Source organism: Sycon ciliatum, chromosome 9 (genome assembly GCF_964019385.1).
Source record: "Sycon ciliatum chromosome 9, ocSycCili1.1, whole genome shotgun sequence".
Taxonomy (NCBI): Eukaryota; Metazoa; Porifera; class Calcarea; order Leucosolenida; family Sycettidae; genus Sycon; species Sycon ciliatum.
The window spans coordinates 9,261,455-9,279,592 of record NC_088651.1 but is presented as its reverse complement, the minus strand read 5'-3'; the positions used below and the strand labels follow the sequence as shown (position 1 = coordinate 9,279,592).

Genomic DNA, 18,138 nt, shown 5'->3' with positions numbered 1-18,138 from the left:
TAGCGGATTCGGCGGATCTCGTGATCCTCCATAACATGGTCGCATGGTAGCAGAGGATGGTTTTCCAGTAGTGTCAAAGTGAGTCGACAGTTGTAGTGAGTTTCGATATCGAAGATGGAGGACGTTGACACAAGAGTCGAGAGTAGCGCGGAAGACGCGGTAGGAGAGTCGCAACAGCGCGGCGGTACGCCTCAGCAATCGGATTCTGTGGCAACAGATGAGAGCATTGTCGTGTTGCGCAAACGGAAGGCGCAAGCAAAGGGACACTTCACCAATGCAAGGAGGGCGCTGTTAGTAGGCGCACATAATGGGCAGATTGAGGACGTAGAAGCGGAACAGTCGCGTCTACAAGGCTGCATGGAGGAGGTCGCGGCAGTCATCGACGAATTATTGAACATCACCAGCGATGTCAAGGAGAAGCTACTGCTGATAGCAGAACTGGAAACGCTACAAGCCGAGTACAGTGCCGCAGTTGAGGATCTGCCTGTGCCTTCGTACGGGACCGGAGGCGATCAGGAAGTCACTCAGGCGCAACAAGGAAGTGATGCAGTATCCAGCCAGCGAGGATTTACTGAGAGTGATAGATCTACTCGTAGTCGTAGAGGTCACACACGGACCTGGCCCTGGGACTCGGCCAGTGCAACTAGTCCTAGATACGCGCCGGAATCTAGCACTGGCGGAGGACTCGCGATGAGCGCTCTAGGTGATTGGCAGCAGAGCGCTGAACCTGAGGAGGCCAGCTTTCTCAGCGGTATCGGAGGCTTCGGAGCCTTTGGCGGAGTGCGAGGAAGACAGATGCCTGTGGCCTCGTGGCCTGGGTACAGATATCGGGAGAGACCACTAGCTGCGCTGCAGGAAGAAGATCCATGGATGCGTCAGTCATTCGCAGCGCACTCGGACTCCCCCGACTCGGAGACTCGAGACACGCGCGCCGAGTCACTTGGCCAACACCAGGGTTTCGCCAGCTACAGCCAAGGAGCAACGGACATCGCGAGCCAAACATCACTGCTAGCTTCGAAGGCTAGCGGAGCTGCATCAGCAGCGTCAGTGCCCTCAACGGTGAGTGCAAACATAGTCAATAGTTCGACAACCACGGTACTCGCTTCCGGAAGATCGCCATCGATCACAGCCACTAGCATCAGTGCTAGAGCGCCTACACTGACCACAGCCAGCGCGCCAGCGTCAGTTCCGAACCTTCCAAGTAGTACTAGTAGTCGAACGAGCGTACCCGCGGCTGCGTCTTGGACAAGCCACAGCCTACGTGCACCGGTGTCAGCAGTCAGTGCCAGTACTACTAGTCAACCCTATGCAGGTAGCGCTCCAGTCCTACAGCCTGCAGCGTCTAGTTCGCAGTTTGGAGGCCATCAGCACTTTCAGGCTGCCATGCCCAGGGCAAGACCACCGCCACCAGCGTTTGCTCCACCGCCTGGACATGAGCCATGGACGCAGATGAAGAGAGTATCGATAGAAACTTTCACAGGAGACAAGAGGAGGTATGAAGAGTGGAAGGCGTCCTTCATTGCCTGTGTTGATTCGTCACCGGCTACTCCAGAGTACAAGTTCCTCCAGATGAAGCAGTTTCTGGGCGGGGACGCGTTGCAAGCCGTCGCCAATCTAGGCTACACGCAGAGAGGCTATGATACAGCCAAGGCACGGCTAGAGAAGAAGTTCGGCGGCAAGCGCCGTCAAGTCGCAATGTATGTGGAGGAGCTGGCTCGGTTTACCGGCATCTCCGGAGACGACCCCAGGGAGCTTGAACGCTTCGCAGATTTACTGGAAGTCGCTACAGTGAATCTGCAAGATGCTGGTCATTTCGCTGAGCTTCAGGCCGGAACATTCTACATGAACCTGCTACGGAAGCTGTCTGAGAAGCTCGTCGCCCAATATCAGCGGTGGCTATTTGAGCAACGGAAGCAAGAGTCGGTTCTCGCTCTGCTAGAGTGGGCTACCCAAGAGGCGGAGTTCCTCGTAACGGCAACCGAGACAGTACGAGGGATGACGCGGTCCCGGCAACCCAGATGGAGCAAGCCGACCACGAATGCCAGCGGCAACAGTGAAAAGGCCAGGACCTATGCCAGTTTCAGCACAAGCTCAACCCCGCAGAAACCGCAGAAGTCGCCGAAGTGCCCCACTTGCGAAGGAGAGCACGGTATCTGGCGGTGCAAGGCATTCCTGAAGATGGACAACGTACAGAGATGGACTGAGGCCCGGCGAGCAAATCTCTGCTATCGCTGCTTGGCATTTGGACACCGAGGTGGTGAATGCAAGCGTGGTTGGACATGTGGAGTAAACGGCTGCCAGGATAATCATCATCGTCTCCTCCACGCTACGAAGGGTGGTGCGCAGAAAGGCACGCCGTCTAGTGGCCAAGCCAAGGATACACCCAGTAATGCCGAGAGTAAGAACCGGACAGGCGAAGTAGATGGTTCTTGTCACGCAGTGCAGGCTGTTACCGAGGGGGAGCAAACAGCTGGAGCGACAATGGCAGCTCACTCGTATAGCAAGGTGGCACTACGGATTGTGCCAGTGATGTTACGCAACGGCCCACAGGCAGTCACGGTGAATGCCTTACTGGACGATGCTAGTACAACCAGCTACATCAACGCAGCCGTGGCTGGCCAGCTCGGTATCAGTGGAACTCTGCGACAGTCAACAGTCAGTACATTGAATGGGAAGGTGGAGACCTTCATGACAGCACCGGTCAGCTTTACCATCGCTAGTATGGATAACTCGTATCAGCAATCGGTGGCAGCGTTCACCACAACGAACGTAACCGGGGACCTACAGCCTGTGGACTGGTCGCACGAGGCTGAGAAGTATGGTCACCTCCGGGATATTCCCTTCCCGGCACTGCGCAAGCCCAACGTCATCGAACTGTTGATTGGAAGCGACAATGCAGAGCTAATGATGTCCCGTCGAGACATTAGTGGCGCTCCCGGACAACCAATAGCACGTCAAACACCGCTGGGATGGACATGCGTTGGCAAAGTACATGCAGCGGACACAGACTCGCACCAAGAGGCCTTACACGGCCAGTCTTTCCTGTGTTACGGCGGCCCATTTGTGACATCACTTGAGGCAACGCTACAGCGTTTCTGGGAGGTAGAGCGCTACGGCATGAGTGATGGGCTTCAAGAGCCTGGCATACGATCAGCCGAGGATGAGAGCGTGCTCAAGACAGTGCAGCGGGCTATACAGATGGTGGATGGACGATACCAGGTTAGCATACCATGGAACAGCAGGAAAGTTGAGCTCACGAATAACATTGTGATGGCCAGGAAACGGCTGACAAGCACAGAACGCCGCCTGCAAAAAGATAGCACAGTTGCAGCGGCCTACCGAGATGTGCTGAAGAGCTACGAGGACAAAGGCTACATCCGGGAGCTTGGTGCAGCAGAAACGGAACAAGATCAGTGCTGGTATCTGCCACACTTCGCAATCGTAAGGCCGCAGAAGACCACAACAAAAGTTCGCATAGTATTCGACGCAGCAGCTAACTACCGTGGACTGAGTCTGAATGATGCAATCAACCCGGGGCCAAGGCTGCAACGAGACCTCTGTGACGTCCTGACAAGGTTTAGAAGAAAACCAGTTGCGATCGGATGCGACATCTCTGAGAAGTACCTACAAGTGGCATTAGCACCGGAAGACAAGCCGTATCATCGCTTTCTGTGGCGGGACAGGCCAGACGCTGATGTGCAGCACTACGAGTTCAATCGCCTCGTCTTCGGGATCAATGCATCGCCGTTCCTAGCTCAATATGTGGCGCAGCAAACAGCGCGAGAGCATGCAGTTACGCACCCTCTGGCAGCGGATGCAATCCTGGCATCGACGTACATGGACGACACCATGGATAGTGTTGACTGTGAGGAAGACGGGCGTAAGCTGTATCGAGAGCTCCGTGAGCTCTGGGGTATGGCAAAGATGCGGCCTCGGAAGTGGATTTCGAACTCCGCAACTGTCCTGGCCAATATTCCAACCGAAGATCGCGCCTCGCAGATCGAATTGTCGTCAACAGAACTGCCAGCAGTGAAAACCCTGGGAGTGGCATGGAAGGCAGCCGAAGATCACTTCACGTTTCACTACACAGCACCGGAGTTCCCAGATGGAATGACGAAGAGAGCCCTACTGCGGAAGATAGCCACAGTCTTCGACCCATTGGGCTTCATCTCGCCGTTCATCATTCGAGCCAAGACGCTACTGCAAGACTGCTGGATTGCAGGCACAGACTGGGACGAGCCGGCTCCGTCGGAGATAGCAGAGAGCGCACAGCAGTGGTTTTCAGAACTGTGCCATCTCGACGAGATCAAGGTGCAACGGTGCCTAGCTGCTTCTACAGACAGTAAGATTCAGCTGCATATCTTCTGTAATGCATCGAGTACAGCCTATGGTGCAGTCATCTATGCTCGCACCACACGTCATGACGGGACGTCGGCGTGCCGCTTCATCATGTCAAAGAGCCGTGTAGCACCAACGAAAGCGGTCAGCATTCCACGTCTAGAGTTAATGGCTGCCATGGTGGGACTCCGAGCAGCCTTGACGACGACCCGTGTCTTGCAGTTGGACATCAGCACAGCAATCTTCTGGAGCGACAGTTGCACCGTGCTTCAGTGGATCCGGAGCTACAGCCGGCGATTCAAGCCATTTGTGGCCAACCGAGTCGGCACCATTCAAGAAAGTACAGCTCCAAGACAGTGGCGTTATGTGCCGTCGAAGTCGAACCCAGCTGACATTCTGTCTCGTGGCATGAGTGTTGAGAAGTTAGCACATGCTAGCCTATGGTGGCAAGGGCCGGCGTTTCTGACCAGGGAAGAAGATTGGCCAGAGATGCCAGTTAACGAGCAATGCAGCCCAGCGGTGGATGAGATCCGAAAAGCCACGCAGGAGAGCTCGTTTATCACGGTACATCAGCCAGCAGTGCAGCCATTCCGTTTCTCTAGTTGGACGAAGCTTGTTCGAGTGCAAGCTTGGGTCAGCCGCTTCATCAACAACTGCCGCAAGGAAGGTCGTTTGGCTGGTGAACTGACAGCTGACGAGATTGCAGACGCCGAGAAGTTCATCACCCATGTAGCTCAGAGCGAAGCATATGGGCCCGACATCAAGCTGTTACGTGACCGAAAGCAACTGCCGAGTAGCTCGAGGCTTGCCAAGCTGAGCCCGAGACTCGATGCTGACGGTTTAGTACGATGTGATGGCCGAACCGGACTAGCTGATTGGATTCCGTACGACACACGGTTCCCGGTCATCCTGCCGAGGCGGCATCCAGTGACAGGCCTCATTGTGAAGCACTTTCACGAGCAGCGTCAGCACGGCGGTACCAACGAAACCTTGGCGGAATTGTCGCAAGGATACCTGGTGGAAGCAGCCCGAGAGGAGATCCGAGAGTGGGAGAAGAAATGCATGGTGTGCCGTAGACACAAGGCTCGTCCAGCAGAGCAACAGATGGCACCATTGCCAGCAATTCGACTCAGCACGCCGCTGAGGGCCTTTGCCAGAGTTTCAGTGGACTACGGAGGCCCATTTGAGACCGTCCAAGGTCGGGGCAAGCAGCGACGCAAGCGGTATGTGTGTCTGTTTACTTGTCTACTCTCACGAGCTGTTCACCTCGAAATGGCGTATGCCTTAGATGCTAATTCGTTTCTGAACGCCTTCAGCCGTATGGTCAATCGTAGAGGACGGCCATTTGAGGTCATCTCGGACAATGGCGGCAACTTTGTCAGTGCAGATCGGCAGCTGAGAGAAGATGTGTACAACGACAAGGTGAAGAAGACCATGGCCAGTCAGCGGATAAAGTGGACCTTCAACCCACCGCTAGCACCGCATTTCGGCGGAGTTCATGAGATTATGATCAAGGCGGCCAAGAAGGCTCTTCGACGTATCCTCGGAGATGCTCAAGTGACCGATGAAGAGCTTGTCACTGCACTATCCGGGGCTGAAGCTCTTCTCAACTCGAGGCCATTGACATATCAGTCAGCCAATCCCTCTGATCCTGGCCCGCTGACTCCCAACCACTTCCTCCATGGACGATCTGAAGGACAGCTTGTTCCGGCCGCACAAAATGACGATGGGAGATCAGTACAACGACGATGGCGGCATGTGCAGATGCTAGTGGAGCACTTTTGGAGAAGATGGCTGCGAGAATGGGTCCCGACGCTCAACCAACGGAAGAAATGGCTGAACGTGCGCCGAGATCTGGCGGTAGGGGACGTTGTCCTGCTGATTGACCCAGCAACACCTAGAGGTCAGTGGCGTCTCGCAAGGATAATCGAAGTTTACCCAGGTCCAGACGGGCATGTGCGAGTTGTGAAGCTGCAAGCCGGTAATCAGCAATACAAACGGCCTATCTCCCGTGTGTGCCCACTGGAATGCTGAAGTGATCTAGTGAGGTACCGCTACAGTCAGTAGCCGATATGCTGAATGTATCATACCAAGAGGAACACTGTGCAAGCTGTGTGCCTTGCTGAAAACATGAAATAGCTATTCATACTCTGTCGTTGCAGCATGCGGTGCTGCTGCACATTATTCTCGGTGCACGTTTGTTACGCTGTATATGCATTTTTGGCATAGCAAATCAGTAGTTGCCACATGCTACTCTGGGAGCATATGGCGAGGGGGAGGATGTTCAGGAGGACACTGCTAGTTTCTGTTGTGCATTGTCATCCAGTATGTATTCTAATAATAGCACAGCCACAGTATTCCAGGTAGCTTCTAAATGTAGGTGTTTGGACACGGACGGAGAGTTGGTTAGTAGTAGTTTCCTGCCATATTGAATACTTCTGCAATATTGGCCGTTTTTACCTTTGTGCATTGACGTGCCCCAGACGGTGACCACCCGGTGATTGTCTGAGCGGTTAGCTGCGGTTATTCTTTGTTAACCATGCAGCGGAATTGTTCACTGTATTGTTTATTCCAATTGTTTCCTTTCGTCTGTGTTTGGCTCCTGATGTGCTGGCTGTGTGCTTTCAACCTACCATAAGAATCGCTGCGCTCCCATTATTCCATCAGATGAGAGAGAGATGATGATGCGATGAAGCATTCAGTTTTCTTGCAGTTGTTGCTAGAGTCAGTGTTACGTTTATTTCTCGTACTTGTGTGAAAAGATCGAAGAACAACACCTATCGAAAGGCGTGTGTTGTATGAGTGTCTAAAGGGACATTAGTAGCAGTTCGAAACTGAATAGAAGGGGCGTTCTCCATCACTCCGAGGCCTTGTTGTTGTGGATTGCCGATAGCGGATTCGGCGGATCTCGTGATCCTCCATAACATGCAGTAGCGTCCATAACATCACCATCATTAGTAAGAACAGCAGCAGCAGCAGCAGCAACTGCAGTAGAGGCTATGGTGTCGGCTAACACAGACGCTCCATCCGAGAACAACCTCACATGCTCATTCCAACCAACCGGCACCACCCAGAAAGCACACGCACACATGCACACGCGCATACCCAGCCACCACCTAGCTAGGTACAAGTACACACATACTGGTAAGTCAGTTATCCCGACACCAAAGTTGACGTCACTTACGTCTGCAGGGCACACTTGCACGAGTTCTAGTGGAAATATTACTACTCTTTGTCACTTTTGTGGAAATGTGACGTCATATGCCATATCACCCGCCTTTCTCAATCGAATCGTATGCGACTCCGAGCTAAAGATAGTTCGAAGACACGAGCAATGCCCCGTCCTGGACCGCCCGGATAAACAACGTATGAATCCACCAGCGCATAGCTCACACTGGAGGGGGGGGGGGGGTACGTGCACCCCCTAACAATTCCGACCTAGATTCAGCATGCACATAATGACCATGTATGACATGCACCAGCCATCATCCTAAACATATGCGGCCGTTCAACCCCCTAAAAGGGGGACCAGCTACGCTCCTGATAATGCTTTGTCAGGGTTCTCACCTGAAGTTGTCTAACTTGTTTGGATGCATCCTCCTTGCCCTTCTCCAACTGCAGCTTGTCATTCTCCAGTTCTCTCATCTCGCCTTCCAGCTTCTTCTTGGCGGCGACAGCAGATGATCGATTGCGGCGTTCGTCCTCCAAGTCCGACTCAAGTTCACGCAGCTGCTTCTGCATTCCACGGCGCTGCTCCTCCACAACTTCATCCTTCGACGCCATCTCACGCTCCCAGTTGGTCTTGGTGGCCTGGAAGTTGACCTGAGCAATGACATGCGGAACAGACAAAGCAATAGTTAGTGAGTGTAAGTGACATTCTCTCAGACCCATCAGACTCACTATAGTGTGTGCAACCCAGAGTCAGGGGTTCTCCCGATTTTAGTGCTGGATGAGCCTGACAAATCTGGGAGCTGCAAGTTCCTTCAGTTTCAGTATAGTGCTGCCAAATGTTAATGATATGCTGCCGAACCTTTAGGTACACCCCACGGCTGTTTCGCGGCCACCACTTAACAATATGGCGGCCTTCGCCCAGGTTTACGGTGAAATTCAAAAATATTCTGAAAACTGAAAAAGATTTCAAGATCCTGTGGGATTCACGCGAAAACTGTGCTTTGTCAAGGTAACAAACACCGCGATCGGGACAAGGATTCAAACTTTCGAAGTCGCACAACAAAAATTGTTCAGCTTCGACAACAACAAACAAGGAAAGAGAAGGAAGGAGAAGGTAGACAGCAGGTTTTTGCTGGACGACGTCTCTTCCTGTTGTCACTACAGAGCTCAACTAGGAGTCAGCAGTACCGTTGTTATTTTTCTTACCTGGATCAGGGCTGAAATGGCCAAGCTGCTGCGTCCAGGGCCTGAGGATCACTGCTCGAGCTCGGACGCCTTGCGTTTTCTTGATGCCGTGGCGGGACGAACAGCGTCATGTTGTGGCAATGTCCCGACGAGATGTTGCTGGCACATTGCTGTGAGGCGCTGCAGAGTCCCAGGAATAGCGTTATAATCGAAGCTCAGCCTGTTGAATCTGGCATGAATTGACTCGCTGCCCTGCTCGGCGAGTCGACCCTGACCGACTCCAAATTTCCTGGTGAACGGGACTGTGCGCTCCTCCAAGAGATGTAGTTTCGGAGTTATGTTGCCGAGCTGCCGGGTGATAATGGATTCTCTGCATTTCTGAAGAAACAGCTGGATGCAGTCAGCCAGCTTTGAGATGTCGGCCTCTGACATGCTGTTGCAATGGCTGAAACGGTGGCTGCAGTCGGCATATCCCGAAAACAATCCATGGTACCGCTGCTGCAAGATTTCTGCATCAGCAACGAGCTGCTGGCAACGAGTGGAAACCACCTCAACTGGAGCAGACATCAGTGCTCTTAGTACGGCAGGCTGCAGTGTGCGATGTACATGGTTGCCCACGAAGGCACCGCCATGGAAGGCTTGCCGATCAACATTGTGTGTTTGGAGCACAGACTCGAGACTTGACGCGCATGGTCCTGTGACTTTCTTGTTCTTTCTCATCTCGTCTAAGTCATGTACGAGTTTGCTGTGCTCAGCACTTGCAGCAGTGAAGGCGTCGCTGGCGTCTTTCCACAGTTGCTGTATTGCTGCAGCTACAGTGTCCATGTTGACGTTGGGAAAGCTGGTCGGTGCGTGTTGCTGCAAGAGCACTGCATATTGGAGCTGCTGCTGTAGTTCATCGCTCTTCGCCTGGGCATCTTCCATAGCTTGCCTGGCGGACCGAACTTTGTCGCTGAGAACTGTTAGCTCTTGAAACTGGAGCTGATCATCTGCACACGGCTAGAGAGTTGCTGCTGCCAGTTTCACATCCAGTTGTTTGGCTTCAGCTAGGTAGATGTCATACAGCCATGCGAAAATGCCGAGATCCAGATGAAAAGACGGAATAACAACGTTGCTGACGGGAATTGGCAAGATAACTGGGCGGATGGCATTGTTGTGGTGCTTGGCTTGCGAAAGATTTGCTCCAGAGGCGGTCACCGCCAAGTTTTAGCCGAATCTCGGACTCCGGAATGACATTTCCGTGCCAGGTCAGCCACCCATATGTGTCGTACAAGTCCAGATCATCAGATCATCACGATGTCAATGAGATTTGGCATGTACGCCATGCATGCCATCACTATGCTGCCGTCTTTCTTATTCATTGGCACTTCCCTTGCTGTGTATTGTGGAACCTGCTGCGCAATGAACGAACCTAGTCTTGTCCAGTTTCTTCTGTGCGCTGTATGTCGGTGTTGCGTGCGTGAAAACATTTCCTTCATCTACATCCATTTCACTAGTACTGTGTTCAGTCTGGGGTCCAGGAGAGTGTGATAGGGGTATTGCTGTTGTGGATGAATGTTGTGGGACTGTTGTGTGATCCATTTCTTTTTTTCTTTTTTGTACAGCAGAAAGCTTTGAAGCAAGTTGCTTCTGCTTTTTTGGTGGACGTCCACCCTTGTTTGGTGCAGTGTGGCATATGTCGCAGTATGTGCGGTGATGTGGCTTCCACACTTTGATCGCTCCACATCCATCCCCTACAAATGAGTCAAGGCAACCTTCTCTCAGACAACGATCCAGCACACGTTTGCATACATGACAAATGTGTGTAGGGTGGATCGCAGGGTCATCCTGAGAAATGTCGACCTCGTACACATCTTGAATGATCTGGCATAGTCCTTCACGTTGTATTTCGTGGACACAGCCATGTTGGCAAACTTTTTGCCACCAATACTGCAGCAGGTAGACAGCAATGCACTGTGTTCATCCATTTTACACACTACTACTAGCACGCGATACGGTAGAATCGATGGCCACGGAAATCGATCTAGTAGCACGGAAAGACAAACAAATTCAAAAAATCGGTAAATGAAGTCACCCAGGCACCAGGAAAACTGGCAAAGAAGACGAGAAAACTTTTACAAGAGAAGAAGGTAGCTGTGAAAAGGGCTGATAGAAGTGACGAAGGGCAAGTCGTCAAGGCAAAGGAAACGCACCTCTGAAGGAATCGTTCCTGGAAGAAGACGGCCAAGACGGGTATCAGATGAAAGAGGATCGCGAGAGGAAGTCATGAAGCGTGTTTGTACTATGAAACCCGGTGGATTGGAAGGGGAAAGTGGAGGTTTCCTCAAGAGAAAAAGAGTATTTTCAAGCAAATCAATGACAGATCGATGATGAGATTTTTGAATTTTCAAATTTTTGGACGCCATATTTTTTGGCCGAGTACATGACCATCGTGACAGCCGTGACCCACTCGCATGCCCGTAAACGCATACACAAGCGTCCGCGGCACAGACACAGACACATCAAGGCTACTTACCTCCAGTCTGAGCTTAGCATCCTCCACACTCTGGAGCTCATCCTCTAGCTCCTCCAGTTGCATCGTCTGGTCATCAAGCTGTGCTTCCAAGTTACGCTTGGCCTTCTCCAGTTCATGAAGTAATTTACCTGCAGGTCACACCACGCACACACGCACACGCACACACGGAGTGAAGTGCTTTGAACAAGGAAGACACCAGAGTTGACCAACTCTAGAAAAGAGTCCACCCTACTGATACTAGTACTACAGTACCTTCATATGAGAACAAAGATCAGAGGAAATCGTCCACAGACAGACGAAGAGTAGAAAAGACATAAAGGCACATGATCTCTCTCTCTCTCTCTCTCTCCCTCACACACACACACACTACACCACACCACACACACATGCACGCAAACACACACACACACACACATGCACGCAAACACACACACACACACACACACACACACACACACACACACACACACACACACACACACACACATGCACACACACACATGCACACACACATGCACACACACACACACACACACACACACACACACACACACACACACACACACACACACACACACACACACACAGAGGAGATGATACTAATAATTCACTAGTTGATCATTACCTAGCTTACCAGTGTCATCCTTGTTCTCCAGTTGATCATTGAGCTCAGCAAGCAGTGACTTGCGTGAGCGCTCAGACTCAGCCAGCTTATTGGTCAACATCTCCACGTCCTGTGTTAATGCCATGTTCTATATGCAAACAATACAGGAACAAACACGCAGCAAAAAAACATGTTCTCATTATCAGAGCTTGACATCAGCTGAATGGAGATTGGTTCACATCTATCAAATCTATCGCATGACCATAATTATAACACGGGCCAGCTATGTAGGTTCCACCTCCACTCAACTCCTGCATCTATGGGTCACATGACGTCGGCCATGTTGGTTCCAACTCCACACAACCCCTGCATCTATGGGTCACATTATGTCGGTTCAGTTCAGTTCGCATTATAATAATATAATAATATTCGCGGGATCCGCGTTAGCATCACTTGAATGTTCAGAAACACACAAGGTATAGCCTTCGCTTCCGCAGGCCACCACTATGCCTTCAGGTGGCATTGCATCATAGAAATGATGTCAACTTGTCAACTTGAAATTCTGTCGGGACAGCACCCATAGTGGAGTTGCACACTCCTGAGGGGTTATGTACTCTTGCAAATACTAGTACACAGAATGACAGTCCAACGCATGACCAAACCAGAGCACAATCTGTCCATGACGGAGATACAAAAAAACCGTCACATACCTTTGTAGCATACTCTCTGGACTCACGCAGTGCGGCGTCCCTCTGCTCACAAGTCTCTTCCGTTCTGGCCCGCTCATCCGTCAGCGTCTGGTCAAACTTGCGCTGTTTCTTCTCCAGCTCTGCGGCGCGGGCTGCCTGGGCTTCAAAGTTCACACTGAGGTCGGCAACCTGCAGAGCAATGCGTAAAGAGATAGAGAGAAGTCAGGATGAACTCATCAAGAGTATGTACCCCCAGGGGGGGGGGGGGGAGTATGTACATGTACGTGTATGAAAGTGATGGAAAATAAGAGTCCCTGACATGTCCATGTAGCACAGAATCTGCCAAATCACAGTGTCCGGCCATGTCCGACCGTTTCCAGAAGTGGCAGGACATTGTGTCAGAGCAAGTTCGAAATCTTATCGTGTTCCCTGGCACTGTACTTACAAGAACTCAACCGATACTACACCCAGGAGTTTAGAGTGGTTTCACATCTTGGTCATGTGACCAAAGTGCTTGGGTTTGACGCTGCGTCCAGTTTCAAATTTGCCGCAGTGTGACCGAGGCCTTAGTAGTAAATTCAGCTGCCGAGTATTCCACCAATCGTGTTCACATAATAACTATAAGCACATTCGCTTACGATAGTTTGGCTCACTCTTCCTTTATTTATTTTATTAGGAACAAGATCAGTTTGCTTGGATATAGCAAACCCTTCATCATGCACCATGCTGCCTAGTGACTCTTGAACTTTACAGTCAGAAACCTACAGCTGCACTCACTGAAATCCAACAGAAAAGTGAAAAACTGACGCCCAGGACCAGTTCCGATTTCATCACTGCATGTGAACATGTGTACGTCCTGCAGCATTCATGCCACTCCCAGAGCGTCAAGGGCCGTGCAAGTAGACGGCTCCATGCACTTTAGGTCGGATTTCATCGAGCATAACTGTACAACAGCCTAACTACCAGCATATAGCATTAGAGAACAGCCACGCAGGCATGCAGCATAGCTCACTTCTTCCGTTAGTCGTTTCTTGGTCTTCTCCAGCTTGGCGTTGGCGTTGGCCAGTTCGTCCTGCTGCGTCTGCAGAGACTCCATTTCTCTCTGCGACTTCTTGCGGTAGTTCTCCAGCTCCTCGTTGTCCAGGGATAGTTGGTCACGATCCCGACGTGTATCAGCAAGCTGCACATAAACACACACAGGTAGAAGTACAGAGCACCGAGCAGAGAGCATGACTTGAATGAGCACTGTTGCCAATAGCAGAGAGGTTTCGGAGTGAGCCATTGGAGAATTGCCCAAGAACCAACCCAAGAATATTGCACAGACAGAGCAAACAAACAAAGAGAGAGAGAGAGAGAGAGAGAGAGAGAGAGAGAGGGAGAGAGAGGGAGAGAGAGAGAGAGAGAGAGAGAGAGAGAGACGGAGAGAGAGACAGCAGGCATGCCTAGGTATCCGAACTATATGTACCTGAGTGTTGGCATTGCTCAACTGCTTCTGCATCTCTTCGCGGGCATTTTGCTCCTCCTCCAGCTGATCATTGAGAGTTACTACTTCAGCCCGTGAGGCCTTTAGCTTGTGTGTGACAGCAGAGAGACTAGCTGCATCTTCCATCGTTGACTCCTGAACAATGAGAATTAAAAACAACAGCAAGGAAAGACAAGAATGCAGCACAATACCATTTTCAGCTCCGAATACATTTTTTGTCCCTCAGCTATCCCTCGGCAATACGTTTTCGAATACGGATATACAGCGTTGTTATCATACTGGCATTTGAAAGTAGGTGGCAGGTGGTGGTACTGGCCATAAACCTGTGGTTAGAATCATGCACTGGTGAAATGCTGTCGAGGACAGGTTGGAAACCGTTGCATAGCCCGAATACACAAGAAAACAACATGGGTTTAGGAGTATCATCCACGTCTGCAAAGACTTTCAAGTACCAGATATCTATTAGTAGTAGGTGCACGGGCCACCAATCGTGTCCAGAGCTGTACATAGCGTGTGACTTGCGAGTCAAGGACGTGGCGTGATCCAGAAGCCAGATTTAAACCAGGCCCGAATGTACCTTGTCACAGAGTGCTCGAACTGACAAGTCAGTGAGCTCTGCATAATGCAATCAGCAAAGGCACTACCCCACATGTGAGTTCCAGTGTACTTGTGCATGCTATCCCCACCCACAGCAGTTGGAAGCTAAGCTTACCCTGAGCTCATTGAGCTGGGATTCCAGCGCATGCTTGCCGCGCTCCAGGCTAGACACCTTAGACTCCAGATCCACCAAGTGAGCATTGCTACCTTCAAGGTCAGACTGAAGACAAGAACACGAGAACAAAAAACAAAGACGTCCATATCAACTGAGGAGAGGGCATGAAAGTTTACTTGTGAAACGTTTCAAAAATGTCAGTGCTGAAGAACCTGAAATTTATGGTCTCACTCTCAGAGTTAAAGACGTCTACTTGAGCAAATACCCAGCTCATTACCATGTTCATCACACAGTACACGTTGAGACAACACTCTTGGCAAACGTTTTAGCGTTAGAGATGTGCTTGAATCCTGCTTGTACATGTAGTTGTACAAATGACACTCTGGGTGTTGGTGTACTCTTGGTGACACACATCTACTAGTAACTACCCAACGCTGACCTGAAGTTTGGTCTTTGTGGCAGTGAGCTCGTCCAGTTTCCTGTTCTTCTCACTGTTGACATTGGACAACTCCATGTTAGCCTGTTCCAGGTTACGACGACGACGGTCGGACTCAATGCGAGCCGCCTTCTCGCTCTCCAACTCGGACACCAGGTCACGGTTCTCATGCACCAGGCGATTCTTCTCCTTCTCCAGGTTGGAATTGGCCTAGAGTTGAACAGACAACAAACAAACATACGCACAGACAGGCACACACATAGACAGACAGACAAATACACACACACACACACACACACACACACAGAGGACAGGTTAGGTAGTTCAGTTCATGTACCAGTATAGCTGTAAACCGGGAAACATTTGCGGTATGGAATCGTTTGCGATTTTCGCTATGGGTGTGGAACCGCAAAAATAAGCTGACACAAAACGTTGACTTGTAGGAAAGTAACTAAAGAAATTGACTCCAATCGCAAACCTTTCCAGGTGCAAATCGGTGCGTGTGCTTGCAAATTACTTACTAAAACAGGCATGTTTCCCTGTTAACAGTATCAAGAATATTTCGTCTTTGTTCACCCAAAAGCCAATTTTCCTTGTGCACAGGATGTTTTCTAGGTCCGTATTGTCCACCAGAACACAGACAACAGACAACACACAGCAGTACTTACTCTACTCAGCGTGTTCATGTATACCAAGACCATGTCGTATGCTTTCACCGCAAACTCCATTTCCCACTTTGAACAATGTCTGGTAGGTACGCAATGTTCACCAAACAACAGACAACAGGACTTACTCGACTCAGCTGATCAGCCTCCTCCTGCAGACGCTGGATCTGAGAGTTGAGCTTCTCCTTGAGCTCGGACAATGCGGCATCGTGCATACGAGTGCCTTCCGTCACCTGCAGTTTCAGACTGGCTACCTCTCCTTCACGCTTGCGACACACTTCCTCCATGGCGATCGTGCCACTCACTTGCTCCTCAAGCTCATTCTGAAGATTCTCCAGTTCCTGTGGGGGGGGGGGGGAGGTGTGTAGAGTGAGCACGTGTGTGTGTGTGTGTGTGTGTGTGTGTGTGTGTGTGTGTGTGCGTGCGTGTGTGTGTGTGTGTGTGTGTGTTTGCGAGAGACATGGAGACAGAGATAGAGGCAGAACGTGAGGGAAAGTTATAAAAGAAGCATCACACGAGGCATGCGACACAACGTTCAGGAAGTCATTGATGATCGTCAATTCAGCTAGTTGCAATGAATTAACTCATTTAATGCCAAAGACATACATATACATATACGTCATGAAAAATAACGCCCAGGCGCTGAGGACGTATATGTACGTCTTTTTCAATGCCAAATAAGGAGTGCAGAGCCTGGTTGCCATGACATGTAGTCTTAAATGGGTGAAAGAGGAGAAGTGAACGTACCGATTCCAGCTGCTTGCTCTTCTTATCAGCGTCTCCTCTGGCGGGACGTTCCATGTCCAAATCTTCGTTCAAGTCGGCGATCTGACCTTCTAGCTCACGATGCTTCTTTTCCAGCTGCGCCTTGGCGGCACTCTCCTCTTCAAGCCTACAGATACCTGACACGCATGCACACCACACACACACACACACCACACACACACACACACACCACACACACACACACACACACACACACACACACACACACACCACACACACACACACACACACACACAAACGCGCGTGCACGCACACGCACACGCACACGCACACGCACACACACACACACACACACAGTGTACAGCACCTTGCAATACAGCAGAACAAGTTAAAGACAACGTGCTGATTTGGCATGACGAGAAAAGGAACAGAGCACCCTATATGGACATAACCGGGCTTTGACAGCTGATGATTTACGCTACAGAGAAGATTCTAATGGTGATAGATATCAAGAGCCACCACTGGTGTTCATGCTCACCGCTGGTTTGTGGAGGATAGCTCTCCTTCAAGGCGAGCAACAGTGGACTCCAGTTCTTGGATCTTCATCAGCGCTGCAAACAGCTTCTCCTGCAGCTCACGTGCTTCAGCATCCACCTTCTTCTTCTGCTTCTCCAACTCTTTGCGGTTCTACAACGCGAGGAACGGGAGAGAAGGACGGGGGAGAAAGATTATCATACTTTCCGGAGTATAAGCCGCAGTCAGATTATTTCTTGCCACGAAATACAGACATCTACCCTTTTCATCACCGTTAATTCGATCGTCGGAGTATGAGCTGCACTCACCCCCCCCCCCCCTTTGGGTGAATATGGAGTGTTCGAAGGGCGGCTTATATTCCGGAAAAATATGGTACATAGCTGCAAAGAATGGACTCGGATGGAGACCAAAGGATTAATTTATAGAAAAGAAAATGGACCAAGGAACTACAAGCTATAATGTCCACTACCACCACCAGTTACTAAACAATCAGCTCATGCGATAACTTGTAGTTCCTTGGTCCATTTTCTTTTCTATAGCTGCAAAGGTAAAGATTTAAATAGAGACTTGCATATATGCAGGTGGTTGCAGTGGTTCAGTTCAGCATGCTGACAAGTCACCTGTGAGCAATGCTACCAGTAGGCAACATGATGTGGCTGAAAAGTGTAGTGGGTCATGCTGAGCAGATACATACATCACTGAGCAGTGGCCAGCAAACAAAAGAGAACAGAGCCAGAAACACACACACACACACACACACACACACACACACACACACACACACACACACACACACACACACACACACACACACACACACATACACACACACCCACACACAAACATACATACAGACACGTAGATTACACATACAAACACACGCACACACACACACATAATAGGGAGGTTTAGTCCCAAGTAGTCCGTGGGTACTTTATGTGTGTGTATCACGTGATACTCAGTGACCCACGTACAGACGTTTTCTGATTCACGACATACCGTGTATGGAGGCTCACCCGCGTTCCGCCAGAACGTGGGTGAAAATCAGAATGGAGCGCATTGTGCGAGCTGTGAGGGTGC

General features: G+C 50.6%; 1 protein-coding gene across 1 annotated transcript in view; it reads right to left on the bottom strand.

The window, feature by feature from the left end:
• LOC135824544 (myosin-11-like) overlaps positions 1–18,138 on the bottom strand; it is a 62,250-nt gene that overhangs the window by 35,768 nt on the left and 8,344 nt on the right. The window contains exons 8-18 of the mRNA XM_065337278.1: positions 17,063–17,211; positions 16,546–16,690; positions 15,927–16,139; positions 15,137–15,343; positions 14,698–14,802; positions 13,968–14,120; positions 13,515–13,682; positions 12,524–12,691; positions 11,844–11,961; positions 11,210–11,337; positions 7,906–8,160 (exon numbers count right to left, since the gene is read on the bottom strand). Of these exons, the coding sequence (XP_065193350.1) occupies positions 7,906–8,160; positions 11,210–11,337; positions 11,844–11,961; positions 12,524–12,691; positions 13,515–13,682; positions 13,968–14,120; positions 14,698–14,802; positions 15,137–15,343; positions 15,927–16,139; positions 16,546–16,690; positions 17,063–17,211 (1,809 nt within the window). The remainder of the gene's footprint in view (positions 1–7,905; positions 8,161–11,209; positions 11,338–11,843; positions 11,962–12,523; positions 12,692–13,514; positions 13,683–13,967; positions 14,121–14,697; positions 14,803–15,136; positions 15,344–15,926; positions 16,140–16,545; positions 16,691–17,062; positions 17,212–18,138) is intronic.